This window comes from Canis lupus, chromosome 5 (assembly GCF_011100685.1).
Source record: "Canis lupus familiaris isolate Mischka breed German Shepherd chromosome 5, alternate assembly UU_Cfam_GSD_1.0, whole genome shotgun sequence".
Taxonomy (NCBI): Eukaryota; Metazoa; Chordata; class Mammalia; order Carnivora; family Canidae; genus Canis; species Canis lupus.
The window spans coordinates 1,320,660-1,338,016 of record NC_049226.1 but is presented as its reverse complement, the minus strand read 5'-3'; the positions used below and the strand labels follow the sequence as shown (position 1 = coordinate 1,338,016).

At 66.2% G+C, this 17,357-nt stretch overlaps 1 protein-coding gene across 4 annotated transcripts in view; it reads right to left on the bottom strand.

Moving 5' to 3' along the window:
- IGSF9B (immunoglobulin superfamily member 9B) overlaps window positions 1-17,357 on the bottom strand; it is a 56,418-nt gene that overhangs the window by 19,352 nt on the left and 19,709 nt on the right. Inside the window, exons 6-20 of one of the 4 annotated variants that reach the window (XR_005359018.1) lie at window positions 16,323-16,464; window positions 15,958-16,103; window positions 13,394-13,536; window positions 13,005-13,145; window positions 12,812-12,928; window positions 12,346-12,496; window positions 11,197-11,320; window positions 8,769-8,944; window positions 7,651-7,877; window positions 6,346-6,430; window positions 4,263-4,424; window positions 3,915-3,960; window positions 1,703-3,355; window positions 1,019-1,112; window positions 180-225 (exon numbers count right to left, since the gene is read on the bottom strand). Coding sequence is in view for 2 of the 4 variants with exons in the window: in XM_038535601.1 (XP_038391529.1) it covers window positions 1,703-3,355; window positions 3,915-3,960; window positions 4,263-4,424; window positions 6,346-6,430; window positions 7,651-7,877; window positions 8,769-8,944; window positions 11,197-11,320; window positions 12,346-12,496; window positions 12,812-12,928; window positions 13,005-13,145; window positions 13,394-13,536; window positions 15,958-16,103; window positions 16,323-16,464 (3,313 nt within the window). In the remaining 2 variants the exon portion in view is untranslated. The remainder of the gene's footprint in view (window positions 1-179; window positions 226-1,018; window positions 1,113-1,702; window positions 3,356-3,914; window positions 3,961-4,262; window positions 4,425-6,345; window positions 6,431-7,650; window positions 7,878-8,768; window positions 8,945-11,196; window positions 11,321-12,345; window positions 12,497-12,811; window positions 12,929-13,004; window positions 13,146-13,393; window positions 13,537-15,957; window positions 16,104-16,322; window positions 16,465-17,357) is intronic. The other 3 variants (XR_005359019.1, XM_038535601.1, XM_038535602.1) reach the window with 3 other exon arrangements.

Below are 17,357 nucleotides of genomic sequence, written 5' to 3'. Positions count from 1 at the left end.
CTGTGGGAGCAGCATGATGTGGGGAACCCAGAAGCCGTGGGGCCCGGAGCAGCGGAGCTGCCGCCCACGCGGGGGGAGGGGACATGGCCTGGATTCCCCTGTAAAGGAAGCGATGGCCCTGCCGAAGCCCCGTCCGCCTGTCCACCCCCCGCCCCGCCCCAGCCACGGAGCTCCCTTACCTATTGAGCTGAGGAGAGGCTTGTCTCGACAACACTGCCCAGATAGCTGAGATCAATCAGAAACAAAGCAGTTATCAACACGGGCCGGGCCGTGGGGCAACCACCCACGCACACCCAGAGGGGAGGAGGGGAGGAGCACGGGGGCCAGAGAACCACAAGCGAGGCCAGAGAATGGGGTGAGGGGAAGGAGAGGAGAGAGACAGAGAACCAGACGGCACGATGGACGAGGCAGATGAGCGCTGCACAAAGCACAGACGACAGGGCTGCGGCGCACAGCATCTCCTGCACAGACAGAGGCCCGGCTCCGTGGGCGCCGCGCCCGGCGTCCTAGCTAGAGCTCGCCTCGCCTTCCCCGCCCGCCAGGAGCAGGGGCAGCGGGAGGGGAGGCTGTGCTTCCAGGTACCAGAGAGGGTGGGAGTGCGTGGGGCAGGGGAAGGGCGCTGGGCTCCCTCCTCTCCGACCGCCTCCCATCCTGCCTACCAGCAGGCCAGCCTCCTCTGGAACACTCTGCTCCCCTGCACAGGCGGCCACATCAAGAGAGACCAAAGGACGGAACCAGAGAGAGAGAGAGAGAGAGAGAGAGAGAGGGAGGGAGGGGTGGAGAGGGGCAGGGAGGGGAGGCCAGGAGGGGTGAGGGGCACTACGGAGACGCTGCCAGCCCTTCGGAGCAAGTCGGGCCAACCCGAAGAAGATGGAGGAGGAAGGAGGACAGACAGAAGGAAAGCCAGACTTGAGGAGGGGGGAGGGGGGGAGGGGGGGAGGGGGAGGAGGGACGAGGGGTCGGGGCAAGAGAAGCGAGAGAAGGAGGCACAGACGGGCGTCCAGGCCGACTCTGGTACCTGGAATACCAGCTGCTACAGTTTAGAGTGTGCTCTCTCGGGCAGGCTGATCGCAGGAGCTTGTCTGTCTGTCTGTCTGTCTGTCTGCAGCTTCCTGCGAGGCACACAGGTCGGGGTAGGGTGTGTGGCTCCAGGCACACGGTTCACAGGCCTGAGACCTTGCTCCCCGCCCAGGGGGCGGTCTGGGGACGGCCCCTCCGGCTCTCTAGGCTACTAAGGCCGGGGAAGGGGGGGGGGAGGAGACCCCGCCTGGCGACCCGTCCTGGGTGGAGGGGGGCTCTGGGGTCCTGCCTGGCAGGGAGGATGGGCCGGGGCAGCAAAGAGGCTGGATCCGAAGTGTCTGGAGGGCCCTGGACCCCCCACCCCAAGCCAGGGTCACGGCACGGGAGCGCTCTGCACTGCAAGAGGACCTGGGGGCCGCTCGGCCTGCACGGCACACCCCGCCCCTGCCCACGCATGTCCGTCCTGTCTCGGGAGGGGAGGGGCGGGGGGGACCAGGTCCGCCCCGCACTGGACCCCACGAGCTCGCCCGCCGATGCCAAGACCAGAACTCTCCGGAAGGGATGCTGCAGCATGTCCACACAAGCCCTGTCATTCGGGGTGATGGAGGGGTGGGGGCGGGTGGGGAATGGGGGCGAGGATGACCAGGCGCGGACGCGGGCAGGGCAACCGGCCGGCACTCACCCCGAAGTAGGTAACGGCGGCGGGGGGGGCTCCGGCCGCAGCAGCTCCTCCCCCCCGCTGCGAGGGGAGGCCGTGGGTCCAAACACGTCCAGGCTGTCGGCAGGCCCCGCGGGCGCAGGCGCGGGCGGGGGCGCAGGGTAGGCGGCGGCCAGGGCCGGGAAGCCCGTGGCGGGCCGGTAGCTGGGGCTGCCACTGCGGCTGCTCTGGGACGGGGAGCCCGTGGACGGCGTGGACTTGCGGGAGAAGCTGCCGGCGGCCGGCGGCTGCAGCGCGATCTCCATCTCGGCCTGCTGCAGGAGCCCCGGGCGGGGCCGGGCGCGGGCCGCCAGCTCGGGGGAGCCGGTGCGCGAGCTCAGGGGGCTTTGGGTGAGAGGCGAGAGCCGGGACGGCTGTAGCACCACTTGATGTAAACTGGGCTCGGCGCGCCTGGCCTGCCGGGGGCTGGGCCGGGGCCGGGGCTGGGGCTCGTACCACCGGGTGTCCAGGCCAAACGTGCTGGGGCCGCTGTGCCCCCCCGGCTCGGCCGGCTCGGGGTAAGGCAACACGGGTATGCCCATACCTTGGCTGGTATGTCTTAGCTGCCCTTGGCTCACCAGAGGTTGCATAGGTCTGTCCTGCCACTTGGCGGAGGGGGGCCCCGGGACGGGGCCTCGGCCCGGCGACTTGCCCGCCCAGCCCTTGGGCGCCTCCAGGGACAGGATGCCCGGGTAGGCCGAGGGCACCTGCAGGGAGGTGGGGGGCAGTCCTCGGGGGAGGCAGGCCTTGGGCTGCAGACTCTCGGCGACGTCACAGGGGTGCAGCTGGTGGGGGAACATCATGGCCGGGGTCTCCAGGCCCCCAAAGGGGAACTCCGGCCGGCCCCAGGGCTCAGGGGAGCGGCCGCCTGTGGGCGTCTGAGTCAAGGGCAGCGTGCTGTTGGAAGCGTTCTCTCCGTTCTCCTCGGGAATGGTGGGGTGGCCGAAGGGCCCCTCGGCGTGCAGGGGTGGGGAGGACATGACGGAGCTCAGGGGGCTGCCCACCTCCGGCATGTAGAAGGGCGGCGGCTCCACCTCCCCGGGGCTGCTGCTGCTGAGGTACCCATAATACTGGCCATGGTGGAAGGGCCGGGGCGCGGGAGGCCTGGCCTGGCCCGTGGCCTGCAGCCGCCCCTCCAGGCCGCCGGGGCCCTCCAGCCCACGGGGCTGGAACCGAGGGCTGTATGCTGGTGGTGGCAGGTAGGACTCCTGGCTGGACGACAGAGGGGTCAGCTGGGACTTGAGGGCAGCCACAGACGTGGGCACCAGCGGGTCCTCATTCTCCTCGTCCGACTGGCGGAACTCGGGGTACATGTCCGTCTCCTCGGCAAAGGGAAAGCCCTCGATGCGCCTGCTCTTCATCGAGGGCTCCATCTCAGAGGGATCCATCACGAAGCGGCCGTCGGGGCCTCTGCTGATGAGCTCGATGGGCGTGGTGGCCTCGGCCTCGGCCTCGGCCTTGGCCACGCTATACTTCTTGCTGCTGATGGCCCTCTTGGTCTTCTTGTACAACGACAGCTCCTTCTCCCGGGTGGGACTCAGCATCCTCTTGGCGGCCGGCTGGCCTTGGTCATCAGAGGACTCCGATGGGGCCCGGAGCGTGCGGATGCTCTCGGGGCTCACCTTGCCAGACGACAAGCTGTGGGGGTGAGCGAGGGGGCAGGAGCGTGAGGCTGCAGACGCCCGCTCAGGCACTTCTTTTCCTCCTCTTAACAAACAACCACAAACGCCTAAGAGGATGCTCAACAGAAGGGGGTGCCGATGGGCTGTGTACTTTGGCGTGAAACACTCTGGCGTGAAACCATCTAGGCGGGTGCCGGCCGGCTTTTGAATGAACGCGCACGTCTGCCCTCGTTCTGGCCCTTCCTGCCTGCCCCATTCCGTGCAGTCACACCTCTAGCATCGTTCCCGGCGTGCTCAAGAAATGCAAGCCCACCTTAAGGTCGACTTACGCAAGACACGCCAAGAAGGCGCGTCTATTAGGGTGAAAGAAACCCACGGAAACACATTCCGAAGCTAAAGAGCCATGGATTATCCGCTATTGGGATGGTCTACGCCACTGCTCCCTCTGTGCACGTGCAGAGCAGTGGACAGCAAACAGTCTAGACACGCTCGTCTGGGGGCCGAGCTAGGCAAACCACCTGCCCGCATCCGCCCTCCGCCCTCTGTGCACTCAGCATGACCGCGGGGGCACTTACGGAGACTCTAGGCTCTTTCTGCAGTGAGTGATGGACAGTGGAGGATCTACAAGAAAGAAGAAGGGGAAGGAGAGCCCGCTGAGGCCAGGGACCCAAAATTCGCCTCAGGTCCATGGCCCCCAGAGCAGAGCTGCAGACCTGCCCTCTCACGGCCTGGGCCCATCACCCCCTCCCCAGCATCTACCTTCCTTACTCCCTCTTGCCCATCCGGTCCCATTGGCAGTTGTACCCCTAAGACCCCATTTCCCTATTGGCAAGGGGGCCCACGCTCAAGGAGAGCCGCCTCTTCCAACAGGGAGCACTGGGAACCGGGCCAGGCAGAGGAGGGCGGTGGGGGCAGACACCCACCTTTTTTGCGCTTGAGCTTACGCTTGCGCTGCTTGTTGACAAAGCAGGCGGCCAGGGTGCTGAACAGGATGGCAGCTGCCAAGAAGCAGATGGTAGCTACGATTCCAGCCAACACGGGCCGGGCTAGCCCGTCATCAGTCAGGTCCGGCTGTGGGAAGATGTCTGCGGGGGGCGAGGAACATGCGTGACTCCCTCCCCTCCCTCCCGCAGGAGCCCCCCAACTCTGACGCTGAGCCCCCAGGCGTCTTTGCTAGCCCCGTGGAACAGACGACGCGCAAGTCTAGCACTTGAGGTTTGGAGAGAGGGGGACGGCCGAGGAGAGGGACCGCAGATGGGTGGATGGAAGTCAAGTGACGTCCACAGGGCTTGCGAAAAAGTCACAGCCACGGTGACCGCATGGCAGGCATGACTCCGACAGTAACATCCGCTTGGCCACGGTGCACACTACCAGACGCCCTCACAGGGGGCAAACGGGGCACACGCGCTCACTCTGACGTAAAGACACCGTCACGGACTGGCCAACAGACACGGCCTATCCGGTCTACACCCCTGCTACTCGGCCTCCTGGGGGAGGGGGTATTGCTGCTTCCTGCCATCCCGACAAAATGGGACCCTGGCTGTGAAGCCACCTTGGGAGTTAAATGCCACGGAGGGGAGAAGGGGCTGTGACCAGAGATTCCGAGCCACCGCATCACGGCTGAGCAATTTCTGCAGGGAGAGTTAGCATGTCCCCGACACCTCGGCTCACAACTCCGGAGCCCGCAGGGACGCTCCACACTAGTCCAACCTCCTCTTACAGGTAAAGAACCGCGGTTCGCTTTGTGCCCAGCTCGTTAGTGACGGAGCCAGGGCTGGACCCCCACCCGCCAGGCCCTACTTCACAGTTGGTGACACCGGAAAGCGCCACTCTTTATATTCTGTGTACGCGGATGTCTTGGGCCAGAGCCGAAACAGCCTGGATCACCCTGACGAGTGGCGTGGGCCGATGGAAAGCTATGAGCCCTTGGGAGTGGGGGGCTGAGACGGGGGCTGAGGCCACTGCGCCCCGGTACCCGTCTTCCATTCGGGTGCCAGACATAAAGCCACTGAACACAGAAGAGCCCGCCGATGCAAACCCTTGCGTCTTTTACTGTGGCCTCGGCTGTGAGCCCTGGTCCCTGTTCCTCCCTCGCTCTAGAGTCCCCTCCCTAGAGGGAAGCCAAGACAGGGTACCTCTGTATGGGGAAAAACAAGAAAACAGCCTCGGTGCCACGGTGCCTAAGGTGAGGCAGGAGTGATGCCCCTCCGCCCCAGGGCTTGGCCACCGTCTCCCCTGCTTCCCCACATCGGCCTGCCCAGTGCCTCTGGAGCTGTCCTGCTGCACGAGCGCCCTGGCCAAGCCCCTGCCGCCGGCCCCAGGGGTCCTTGGAGGAGCAGCGCCCCCAGAAATGGCGCCCCCGCTTAATCACTAAGTGAAAGCCTCTTCCCATACCGAGGGAGCCACTTGACCGGGCGAGGGAGGGGCTCTGCTGGGTTTCGGGACCCGTAGCCGGAGGAAGATGCGTAGAAGTGGGACCAGGGCCAAGAGAAAGAAAGATAAATGTGGAAAATGCTAGGGAGTTGGCTTTATTTAGCCTGAAAAAAAAACCTAGGGAGACGAAGGAGTGGAGGAAACAACACCAAACAGCAATTTTCCAAATAAAACCACCATAATTAGAAAGCAGTCTCATCCCAGGCCTTCAGCAAATATGTGCTGACCTGCGGTCTCTCCAGTTCACCACCCCAGTCCCTTACAGAGGACGCGCTGGCGGAAACAGGGATGTCACAGCAAAGGAACGTGAGCCAGGTCCTTTTGGACTACTACGAGGAGGGGGCTAGCGCCAGTCCCAGCGACGGGTGCCCCGCAGGCAGGGCCGTGCACGCAGCTCCAGCAGGGGAGCGCCTGTCCCGTCCTCCGACGGGCTGGAGGGCCTGAAGAAACGCTCCGGTCTCAACCAGAGCCCTTGCTCGTTTCCGACTCAGCCTCCCTCCCGGACTAGCTTCCTCACAAGGGACTCCGTGCGGCCCTAAGCCCTCGGCTTATACAAGAGCCGAGCCCACGTACCTGTGCTGGAGACGCCGGCGATGTTGCTGGGCTCGCTGATCAGATCCTGCATGACGGCCAGAACCCGGAATTCGTACCAGGTGTCCTGCAGCCCCGGGGACAAGACTCTCGTCAGCCTGGGACCCCAGGCGGACGCTGACCTACCGCAGACCCTCCCCCAAGGGGGAACAGGTACCCGAAGCCGTGGCGGACTGGAAGTGATGAACAACCAGCTCTCGGGTTACCAAAAAAAAAAAAAGAAAAAGAAAAAGGAAAAGAAAAAACAAAGTCCTCATTTGCAGCATTTACCAACTTCCATTTCCATGGTAAAAATACTCCCACTGGGCAGCCTGGGTGGCTCAGCGGTTTAGTGCCCGCCTTCAGCCAGGGCCTGATCCTGGAGACCCAGGATCGAGTCCCGTGTTGGGCTCCCTGCATGGAGCCTGCTTCTCCCTCTGCCTGTGTCTCTCATGAATAAATTAAAAAAAAAAAAAATACTCCCACCGCGGTGGATTTCAATCTAGGGCTGTGAGGTCGCAGAAAGCAGAGGTGGAGAGGGACGCACACATGGGCTCTCATGGGCCCCCGGGGGCTGGTTGTACCGCGGAATAAGTGCCCAGGGAAGGAAGACAGAAAGACAGACGAGACTGTTTCGGGACACCTGGGTGGCTCGGGGGTTGAGCCTCTGCCTTCGGCTCAGAGCGAGATCCCCAGATCTGGGATCGAGTCCCGCATCGGGCTCCCTGCATGGAGCCTGCTTCTCCCTCTGCCTGTGTCTCTGCCTCTCTCTGTGTGTCTCTCATGAATAAATAAATAAAATCTTGAAAAAAAAGAAAAAAAAAAAAGACTGTCCAGACTGTCCAGACTTATTTCCATGAAATAAGCTGCTTCCTCCCTCTAGCGAGAGAGAGACACAGCAAAGTTTACAGGGGACCAGCTGCTAAAAAAAAGATAATGCATCTTCCTCCGGGGACTCTAACTTGTTAAAGCAGGGGGCAAAGCAGGAGACAGCCCTTCTGGGAAACGCTTTGCCCAGCGCGCGTCAGAGTCCGGCAAGGAGCAGAGGTCGACGTCCAGGGTCACAGGTGGGGCTCCTCACCTGCCCCGCGCGGCCCCAGCTCACGTCCGTGTGTGGGAAAAGCCCTCAAGGCAATAGAAGTCTCTGTGGCCACACAATGGCCCTGAGCCTGTGGGGCCTGAGGATCCCAGACCTCGGCAGCAGATCGGAGAGCGTGGGGGGCAGCACACCTGCCTTGGTCACCGGAAGCTTTTGGTGTCTCCAGGCTCACGTCACTTTCGGAATTTGGGAAAAGCCGGGCCCCTCACCTGCGACAAATCCTTGGCAAAGAAGTCTCCCTCGGTGCCCGGGATGGCACTGTCCAGCGTCTCCCAGTGCTCCCCGACGCGGTACTCCATGATGTAGCGGTCGATGGGGAAGCTGTGGTTGGCAGGGGGCAGCCAGGACAGGAGCACGCCCTGCTGGGTCCGGTTGGCTGTGAGGCACCTCGGTGGGGTAACCAGCACCAGGGGTTCTGGAGTTGTGACAGGGAATGCTGCAGCGGGGGGAGACAGAGGGTACGTGGCGGCACCTGCGGGGCCAGGCGCCCCACCTCCCCGCACGCCGCCGGGCCACGGCCCCACAGCGAGGGCCACACGCCCACGCGGGGGTTGTTTCAGAGACGAGGCTTGCACAGCAAGAGCCCTCGACACCCACGGAAGCGGCCCCATGATCCACGCACACAGACGAGAGAACGCAGCTCCTCGGAAGGACGGGGGAGGGGGCGGATAAAAAAACACACCAACAAACAGGAAGGGGGGGAAGGCGGAGAACTTGAATGTTTGAATGTGATCCTCTAAACAGCGCGGCATCTTTATGAGGACACCGAGCATCGCATCCCGCGACCTCCTCTAAGGAGGCCGGGGCCCCCGTCCCAGGGCTCGCCGCCCGCCCTCAGCCGCCCTCTCGGCCCCGGGAGGGAACCAAGGGCCAGGGAGGAAGGCTGCAGAGCGGGGCCGAGCGTCCCATCAGAGCCGCAGGCCCTGGAGGCAGCAGAGGCCCCGGGGCGGGCAGGAGGGGCGCCCCCGTTCGCGCGGCATGGACGGAGCCCCGAGGCCCACGGAGGACCAGGAGTCGACGGCAAGAACCGGCCACACGCCCGCCAGCAAGTGAGGCCAAGGCCAGAGGAAGGAATCGGGGAGGGCAGACGGGGGAGCGCCTCCGACCCTGCCCTGCGAAGCCACGGGACGCTGCAAAGCCCCGGCCTGGCGAGGAAGGACAAATGCCAAGCCTCTTCCCGACAGGAATCCGGCCCCGAGCGCTGCGACGGGGGACAAGGCATCCGGGCTGGGGCAAGCCCCGCACAACGGCACAGAGCACGCGGTCGGCAGCGGCCCACCCGGCCCCCCCGGGAAGCCCTCGCGGCTGCGCAGCCTGCGGCCCTCACCTAAAGTGTTCACAGTGACCACCTCACTGAAGGCGCTCGTTCCCAGCTTGTTCTGGGCCAGGACGCTGAACTGGTAGGCTGTCTCGGGCTCCAGCGCGTCCACCAGCAGCCAGCTGGGTCCCGGCGGCACGGGCAAAGACAGCCAGTCGTGCGGCCCAAACTGCGCCCGCTTCATCCTGGCCGAAAGGAAGAGAGAGGATCGGGGACGAGGGGGTGGGGTGGGTCACACTGGAGACACAGGCGCGCGTGCAAGGTCCTCCAGGAGGTGGCGGCGGACACACCTGGCCTCCCGGGGCGTCAGCACGGAGACGGGTGCCGACCAAGGCGGGGTGACCTACCCAACGTGGCCGTGCCGGTCCCAGAACGCAGGTCGCCAGCCATGGCCGGTACCGCCGCTACGAACGGGACCCTTAGGTATACGTGGCGCTCAAGGCCCAGGTCGAAGTAGCAAGTGCATCTGGGGACAGCGTCGCCCCGAGCACCACCCTGAGAGTGGCTCTGCCTCGGGAGGGTCCGGGCTCCGGGAGCAAGGCAGGGGCCATCGTGGGACAGTGAGCGGCAGCGACCCAGGGGAAGAACCACAACCCCGTCCCCCGGGGCAGCCCACGCTGGGGTGTCAGGGAAGCCAGACGGCTCCCCGGCCCCCCGAGCAGGTTTGAGTCATCTGAGGAAGCCGAGGGCGTGTGATGAAAATAAGCAGGGGTTTCCCCACGGTGAGCAGGAGGATCCTTCAGGCTTTAAGGGTTAGAACTCACCATGGGGGGGGGGGGTCCCCAGCACGGAGACGCCCTGGGGCGAGGGTGAGGCCTTGCTGCAGGCCTTGCTGTGGACCGCCCGCCCCACCCGGCTCAGCCGCGGCCTGTGTGCAGGTGCAGTGCCCCGGCCTCGCCACGGGGAGGAGACATCACCCCGCGGGACCCGGCCCCAGCCAGCCTCATCCCCGAGCCGCCGCCTGGTGGACGCCCCCCGCCCCCCGCAGGATCCCCCCACAAGGAAGGGCTCACCACCCTGGACGCTGAGGCAGCAGAAAGCACAGCCGAGAAAGGAAGCTAGCACCAAACGTCTGAGTCAGTCCCGGGAGTCAGAGCCACTCAGCGAGGGGGGGAGGCGACCTCCCCCACTTCACAACCGCCCGGCCCCCCCATGCCCGCCCCCGGCACCAAAGCAAGTGAGCGGAGTGTAACAGAGCGGTGCAGATGAGCAGCAGCGTGGAGCAGGACCACAAGCAGTGAGGGAAACCCCGTCTACGCCCACACCTGCCACTTGGCTGTCCCCAGACACGGCTCGGCCCGGCCAAACACCCTGCCCTGGACACTCAGCCACCTGGCCTCACCGCGATGCTTGCAGGGCCACCTGCGGGGGTGTGCCCCCCCCGCCCCCGCCCCCTGCCTCAGGAGGAGCAGAGGTAAAGGTGGGAGGATATTCTGGCTGCAACTCGCAGAGCCCCCCACACTCCCCCCGGAGGCCCAGGGAGCCCGCCCATCCAGAGCTCGGGCCCCTGGGAAGCTCGGGGCACGGGCCCCATGTTTGATGGTGGGAGACGGGGCAGCTCCCCGGCTGTCGAGAAGTGCATCGAGGGCCCTCCCTGAACGTCCCTGAGTTGCCCTCTGCAGGGGTGTCTCCTCCCTCCCAGGCTCCGGGTGAGCCTGACTACGCGTGCACCCCCAGATGAGGCAGGTCTGAAAGGAGGACCCACCCTCCTGCTCGGCGGTGTCCCACGCTGCGGGGGCCGGTCCCCGGCTCAGGACAGGGAGGGAATTCCGTGGGGATCGGGAAGGAGCTCAGCTACAGGTCCCCCTCTCCACCCCTGCGGTGCCCCCCGACCTCAGCCTGATGTGTGCATCTCTGAGATTCCCTAACCTACCCCCAAGGTTCGGGCAAAGATCTCCCATCGCCACATCCGGCCAACTGAGCAGGAGAGACATAAACACAGATAGAGACACAGGGTCCTGGAGGAAAGGAGATGCTGAAGACCAGGCCGGAAGGCAAGCACCACTTCCAACGGGTTCCTGGAACCCCTGGGGAAGCCACGGCATAACAGTTAGAGTCCACGCCTCCTGCCGGGCTGTTGCACAACGCCCTTGAAGATCCCCGGAGTCTCCTCCAGACTCCAGAGGGCAGAGGAACCTCAAAGGAGCATGATCCAAGGACACAAAAGGGGGCCGGGAGATAAGCTGGGGAAGGAGCAGCAGAGGCCGGTGGTCACGTCGGGCCACAAGCTAAGCTGGCGTCCCAAACCTTCCAGGCCGGAAGGCAGAGAGGGCCCGGAGTCCCCGAGAGCTAGTCACCGCATCCACGCACCTCGCGGCCGGGAGGCCTAGCAGGCCAAGAACCGTCTCCTCCTCCTAGCGTCTACCCCCCGGGGGCTGCCTGAAGTCGGGGGTCGGGGAGGGAGAAGCAGAGAGCAAAGCATGCGGGGGTGACTCACAGAGGTCCGTACCAAACTGAGAATGTCTGCTCGAATCCTCCATCATAGCCTGGCTCCCAGGACACGTTGGCAGTTGTCATGGAGACCTGGACCCGGACACTGCCCGGGGCATGGGGGCTGGTGCCTGGAGACCAAGCGGAGTCCTCTCAGACCAAAACGAGCTGGGCCCAGCGAGCCGGGCCGCAGCGGCACCGCGTGGTGGCGAGGGCAGTGCCCAAGGGGGCGCTCGGGGCCCTCGGGGACCCCGGAGGAGCCGACGCCCGCGCAGCAGGGCTGCGGCAGGAAACCCGCCCCGTGCCTCCCGGAGCACTCGGCCTGAGCGAAGGGAACCTGGAGCCTGCGTCACCCCGGGCCGAAGTCCTGGGCTCCCCCCGAGCACACACTCTCCCCGGAGCTCACAGGCAAAGCCAGAAAGCCCCCGACCCGCCAGGTCCTCCGGCCCCACGAGAGCCACACGCCACCCGACCGCCGGCGTGACAGGCCGCGCAACACGACTGTTAAGAGCTTCCCGCCTGTGCGTCCTGAGCCCGCGCTGCCCGGCGGTGCGATGCCCGCGAGGTGTGCGACCCACGCCAGGCCCGGGCCCAACGGGGTGCACCGGGCTATCCGCTCTCGCCTCGGGTTATAGGGGACGGGCACCACCGGGTACAGGGCCTGAGACTGCGGCAACGCCTGCCGCCTTGGCCTCGGCTGGCGCCACCGCCTCTCCACCCACGGGCGGCTACGTGGGGACGCGGCAGCACCAGGAACCTCCACGCTGGGCCCTCCCGAGACCCCTCCCGGGCTCTGGACACAGACCCCCAGCAGCTGCTCCTGCCTACGCACATGCCTCGGTCTGCCTGGGGGTGTTGCTGGGGGCATCTCGCCCGAGGAAGATCCCCCAGGACAGGCCCCCTGGCCCCTTCCCTCGGGCAGCGTCTAGAGGGCTAGGGCTGCACGTGGCAGGCTCCCAGTTCCGAGGCGGGCCGATTCAGGAGAGACGCCCAGAGCAGGCAACCGTGCGCAGCACTCAGAGCAGGTGACTGTGCGCAGCACCCAGAGCGGGCAGACTGTGCGCAGCACCCAGAGCAGGCAACTGTGCACAGCACCCAGAGTGGGCAACCGTGTGCAGCACCCAGACCGCAGCCCTCCTGCCCGCAGCCCCCGTACCGATGACGGTCAGGTGGGTACTGGCAGTGATGCTGGTGACCACGTTGGTGGCGATGCACTCCCACTCCCCGTGGTCCTCCTTACTCAGGGCTCGAAACTGGAGGCTCCCGCTGGGCAGGGCGTTGTGCTTGCTTCTGCTGGGCTTCCCTACCTTGGCCAACAAGGGGGCAGGAGGAAGGCAGGGCAGGGCGCCAGGGGAGGAGCCAGGTCAGCAGGGAGGAAGAGAAGCCACCCACACATCAGAGGCCGGAGGAGCGAGGGGCACCCCAAGTCTCAGCCCGCCCCCGCTGCCCCTCCCGCAGGGGGCCCACCCCACTCCTCTGCACCCCACCTTCTCCCAGCAGAGCTGCTACCAGGCCCCGCAACCTGCTCCTCCCGTCCCCCCACCAAGCCCCGTCCCCTCCTCGCCCCCTCACTGCCCCCCCCACCGCCGCCCCACTTCCCAGGCTCCAGAACCCGGGGGTACCTTTCTCCACGTGATGACGGGGAAGGGGTCCCCGGCAGCAGCACAGGGAATGAGCAGCTCCCGGCCAGCCTCCTGCCGATATTCCCAGCCTGGTAGCACCGTAAAATACGGGGGGTCCTAGGGAGGACACGGCCACCTGGTGACGCCCAGCGCTCGGGGCGCCCGCTCCACAGCCACTCAGCCCCAGACTCACCTTCAGGACAAGCCGTGCGGGAGCAGACTGGCCCATGGTCCCCAGGGTGTTGTAAGGCACACAGGTGTAAGTGCCAAGGGCCTCCTCTGTGGCCTCCTCAATCCGAATGGAGCCATCCTCCATCAGGGTCCAGCCCAGGTTCTGCCCAAGCAGACAGCACAGCGGGGAGCCAGTGTCAGGGCAGGGGCTCCGGCCGGCCGGGGAGGCAGAGCAGCAGCCAGCCTGGGCCAGGGGCTCAGGCCCCGCAGACCACCCCCCCCAAGCAGCTTTGCACCCCCAGAGGTGGGGTGGGGAGTGCAGGAGCCCGGGCAGGGAACCGGACCCTCGGGGGCAGCCTCGGCCATCGGGAGGCACACGGCGCTGGGACCCCACGGGCATCCCTCTAGCACCTTCTCGACCTGCAGCGGGCGGCCATCCTTGTTCCACTTGACCACGGTGGCCGGCGGCTCTGCGTCCACAGGGCAGCGGATGTAGCCGTGAATTCCCACGGGCACGTAGATGACAGGGGGCATGTTGAGGACGCGGGCTGGGTCTGCAGGGCGACAATGTGGGGTGAGATACGAGGGCACGAGGATGTGCAGGAGCGAGGATCCCAGGCAGCGGCCGGGGCCCCGCGCACCCCGGCCCAGGGGCCACACAGACAGCGGGCCTCCCGGGGCCTGCCACCCCCGACCCCCACCCCCACCCCTTCCCCCGTCCAGTTAGCACCACATGTGTCCCCAGTGCTCCCAACGGGGCCAGGTGCCGGCCACCACGAGGGACAAGACGGACGCCCCAGGGGCCGTGCAGGCTGCCCGCCGCCAGCGTCCCCCACGAGTCCTGTTTCCAGTCGGGAGGCCCCGGAGCTTGCCCCAGCCAGACGCTCCTCCGATGCTCCTGGCACAGCAAGGGCTCCCGAGGCTCCTCCCCTGGACCTCAAACTCCAAGTGGACATTTGACCGCACCCCCCAGCAACGGCTCCTCGACCCAGGCTCGGGGTCCTCTGACCTCTCTGACCTCTCCGACCTCTCCGTCCACGCCCTAAGCCCAAGAGGAGCGTCGCCCTAGGCACAGGTGCTGCGAGGCGGGACCAGTGGCGCTTCTTTTCTCTCCTCTCCACGGTGCTCGCTGTCCAACCCCCCCAGCCTCAGTTTCCCCTCCGTGCGGTTGGGATGCAGAATCGACCTCGGCGGCCACGGATGAAAAGTCCCCGGGAGAAGAGCGTGCGGCGCTTCCTGTGATGTGGGTGACTCATCACCTTTCGACTCTTCCCCCAACGTCCCCCGAGGGCTACCAGGGAGAAAGATCCAGAACTTCCCGTGAGGCGGCGAGGATGAATGAGCACTCGGAGCTCTTCAGAGAACAGCATTACATAAATACCAGGCCGAGGTGTATATTTAGACACAGCTTCCTACTTTTGCATGTAGGGGTTTTTTTTCCTCCAAGATCTTCAAAAGGTTTATGAATGGGAAATCCTCTGAACAACCACTTTTTAGCAGAAATGAAGATCCTTGTCTCACCCACCTGAAAACCTCACCCCGCCCCCCATCCCGGATTCTCCTTGGAGGCAAGAAGGAGGTAAAAAGGGACACGCGGGAGCAGGAGATGGCACCGGGGGGACACGGGGAGGCACGGGGAGGGCACGGCAGCCCATGGCTTCCCCCACGGGGCTTCCTCCCGCCTGGACTCGTCTTCCTCCGGAGGCCGCCCCTCGGGTCTCTGCTCCTGCAGGTGGGCCCGTCCCTTCCCAGGCCCCTTCACAAAGGCCCAGCCCAGTGCAGGGCACCGGCGAAGTCGCATGTAAACCGTGTTCCTGACTGCAGGTCTGGGCGGGACCAACCCGACGTCCCAGTCACGTCACATTGCTTCTTGGGCCTCAGGGTCCTCGATGCCCGGGGACTCGGGACATCGCGCGCCGAGAGCCTGCCCGCTGCTGACGACGGCAACGGCAGGGGCGGCACGGGGACACCTTGGCCCGCGCGGCCAGAACCGCTGCATGGACACCGACACGGCGACCGTGTGCGGTGAGCGGCGGAGCAGGGCTCGCAGGCCGGCCCGGCCCCGACGCCGCGGCGCCCACTCGCGGGACAGTCACCGGCCAGCCGTGCAGAGGCCTCGGGAGACCCGCCCCGCGGCCCGGGGTCTCCGCTGTGGCACTCGCTCACAGCTCGGTGCTGGCCCGGCCGCCCCTGTCGCCCTGCCCGGGAGTGCCCTTGGGGGCGAGCCGCTGTCCCGCGTCCCGCACCGGCCCTCGCGCGATGGGGAGCCTGTCGCCCCCAGTCACAGCGACAGGGCCATCCGCAAACCAAAGGAAGTCATTAATCCTCGTCGCTCGTCCTCCTCTCTCCGTCTCAGCACCACTTGCCAGGGGGTGGGAAGGCACGGACGATGCTGACGGATTCAAGATGAGCAACTGAATTATTGTGCTTTTGCACAAAAGCCCTCGGCTGTGCTGGCGTGAGGGGCGGCCCATCCATTTGGATCCCTGGCAGCTCCGGAGAAGAGCGAGTGGAGAGCCAAGGGCGAGCCGGGTGTCGGCGGCCCCCGGGCCCAGTCGCCCCAGGAGACGGTCTGCCCCCTCCTCCCCAAACGCCCGTCCGCGGCAGGGGACGTGCAGGGCTGGGGGGAAGCCTAAGCCAACACCACATGCACCTGCCCTCCCTCGCACACCTGAGGGGAGAAGCGCCAGAGAGCATCTCGCTCACAGTCCGGGGGGAGGGTGGGCCAGTCGCCGGCGCAGGCACGACCGCTCGGGTCTGCCCATCCCGGAGCCCCCACGGAGCCCAGCTCACAGGGCATCCTTGGTCCGGCCAGAGCTACCCTCCCTCGGCCCAGCAGCCCGGGCCTCGGTCTCCCCCTGCATCCCGTCAGGCCTCCGCCCCACCCCTCCAGTGACCCTCGCTCTCGAGGGTGCCCACGGGGCCGGCCTCTTCAGGAACCCCACCACGTGTGGCCGCCGCCCGTCCCTACTCACACTGCACGGTTAGGTACGCCGAGGCAGAGGGGGAGCGCCCCAGGCTGTTGCTGGGGACGCAGGTGTACTTCCCGGCATCCTCAGGCTTCACCCGGAAGATGATCAGGGTCCCGTCGATCAAGATCCGCACTCTCAACTTCAGGTCGCTGCGAACACACAAGGAGACAAGCAGGGGCGGGTCGGCACGGAGGGGAGAGGATCCCCCCTGAGCCAGCGGGGCCAGGCGGCGGGCGGGGGGGGGGAGGGCCGGCCACCCCACTGCAGGCTCCCTGTGCCCCAGGGCCGCTGTGGCCGCCCTGCTCAGAGGCCCCGCCCCTGGGAGGCCGGGTGGCTGGGGACCCCACAGGGCAGGGCAGCTCGCTCACTTCTGGAAGTAGACGTTCTCATCCTGCCAGTACCAGGTGTAGGTGAGGTTGCCGGGGTACGCCTCTGCCCGGCAGGTGAGCAGCGCATCCTGGGAGATGTTGACCGTGATGTTCTCAGGAGGCGAAACGATGAACGGAGGCCCTGGTGGGGGGGGACGGACAGGAAACAAACGGGACCTTACGTGGTGCAGGAGGGGAGAGCGACAGCTCTGAGGCCTCCCAGCGGGGCCTGCGGGGCCTCAGGACGGGGTGTCCGGACCCCGGGGAGGGAGCTGTCGTGGAGATGCCCCCCTAGCGGTCGCCAGGGCTTAGGTTCTCAGTCTCCTGACAGACCCGACAGATGCAAAGGTCCTGGGGCAGGGTCACGACATGCCCCCCCCACCCCCTCTCCGCAGCCAGCTGCAGGCCCCTGCCTGGGAACACCTGCACCCCAGCCAGGCACGTGGCCTCCATAAAACCCGGGCTCCCAGACCGGCCATCCGACCCCCCACGCCCCGGCCTGCCCTCCAGAACCCGAGCGGGGGACTCGCAGGAGGGCAAAGGCCACTCCTCTCAGTACTGAGCAAGGATCTGGCCTCTGAAGCAGTGAAGACGCTGGTGCCGCTTAGCAGCCGGAGGTCAGGGGGGCAGATGGGGGGAGAGGCAGGGGCAAGCAGAGTCAAGATGGGGGGAGACCCCAGGCCTCCTGGCGCTGGCCGCGTCCTGAGGGGGCGGCTCTCCTGGCAGCAGAGGGACCTGGGTGGCACTGCCGGTCGGGGGAGACAGAGAGGACCCGGCCCCGGCAGCCCTGGCGGCCCAGCCAGCCTCCCCAGCGCCCGAATCCACCTCCTGGGGGGCACACGGCGACGCCCCGGGGCTGACCGTGCAGACCCCAGCTCTGCCCACACCCTTGGTACTGTCCAAACACCTGGGGTCTGTCTAGATTTACGGACGCCATCACCCATGGGTGGGAGCCTGAGGGACGCCCCCTCCCCCGGGAAGAGCGAGGCACAGCAGGACACTATGTGGACAGATGGGGAAACCCAAAACCCACCC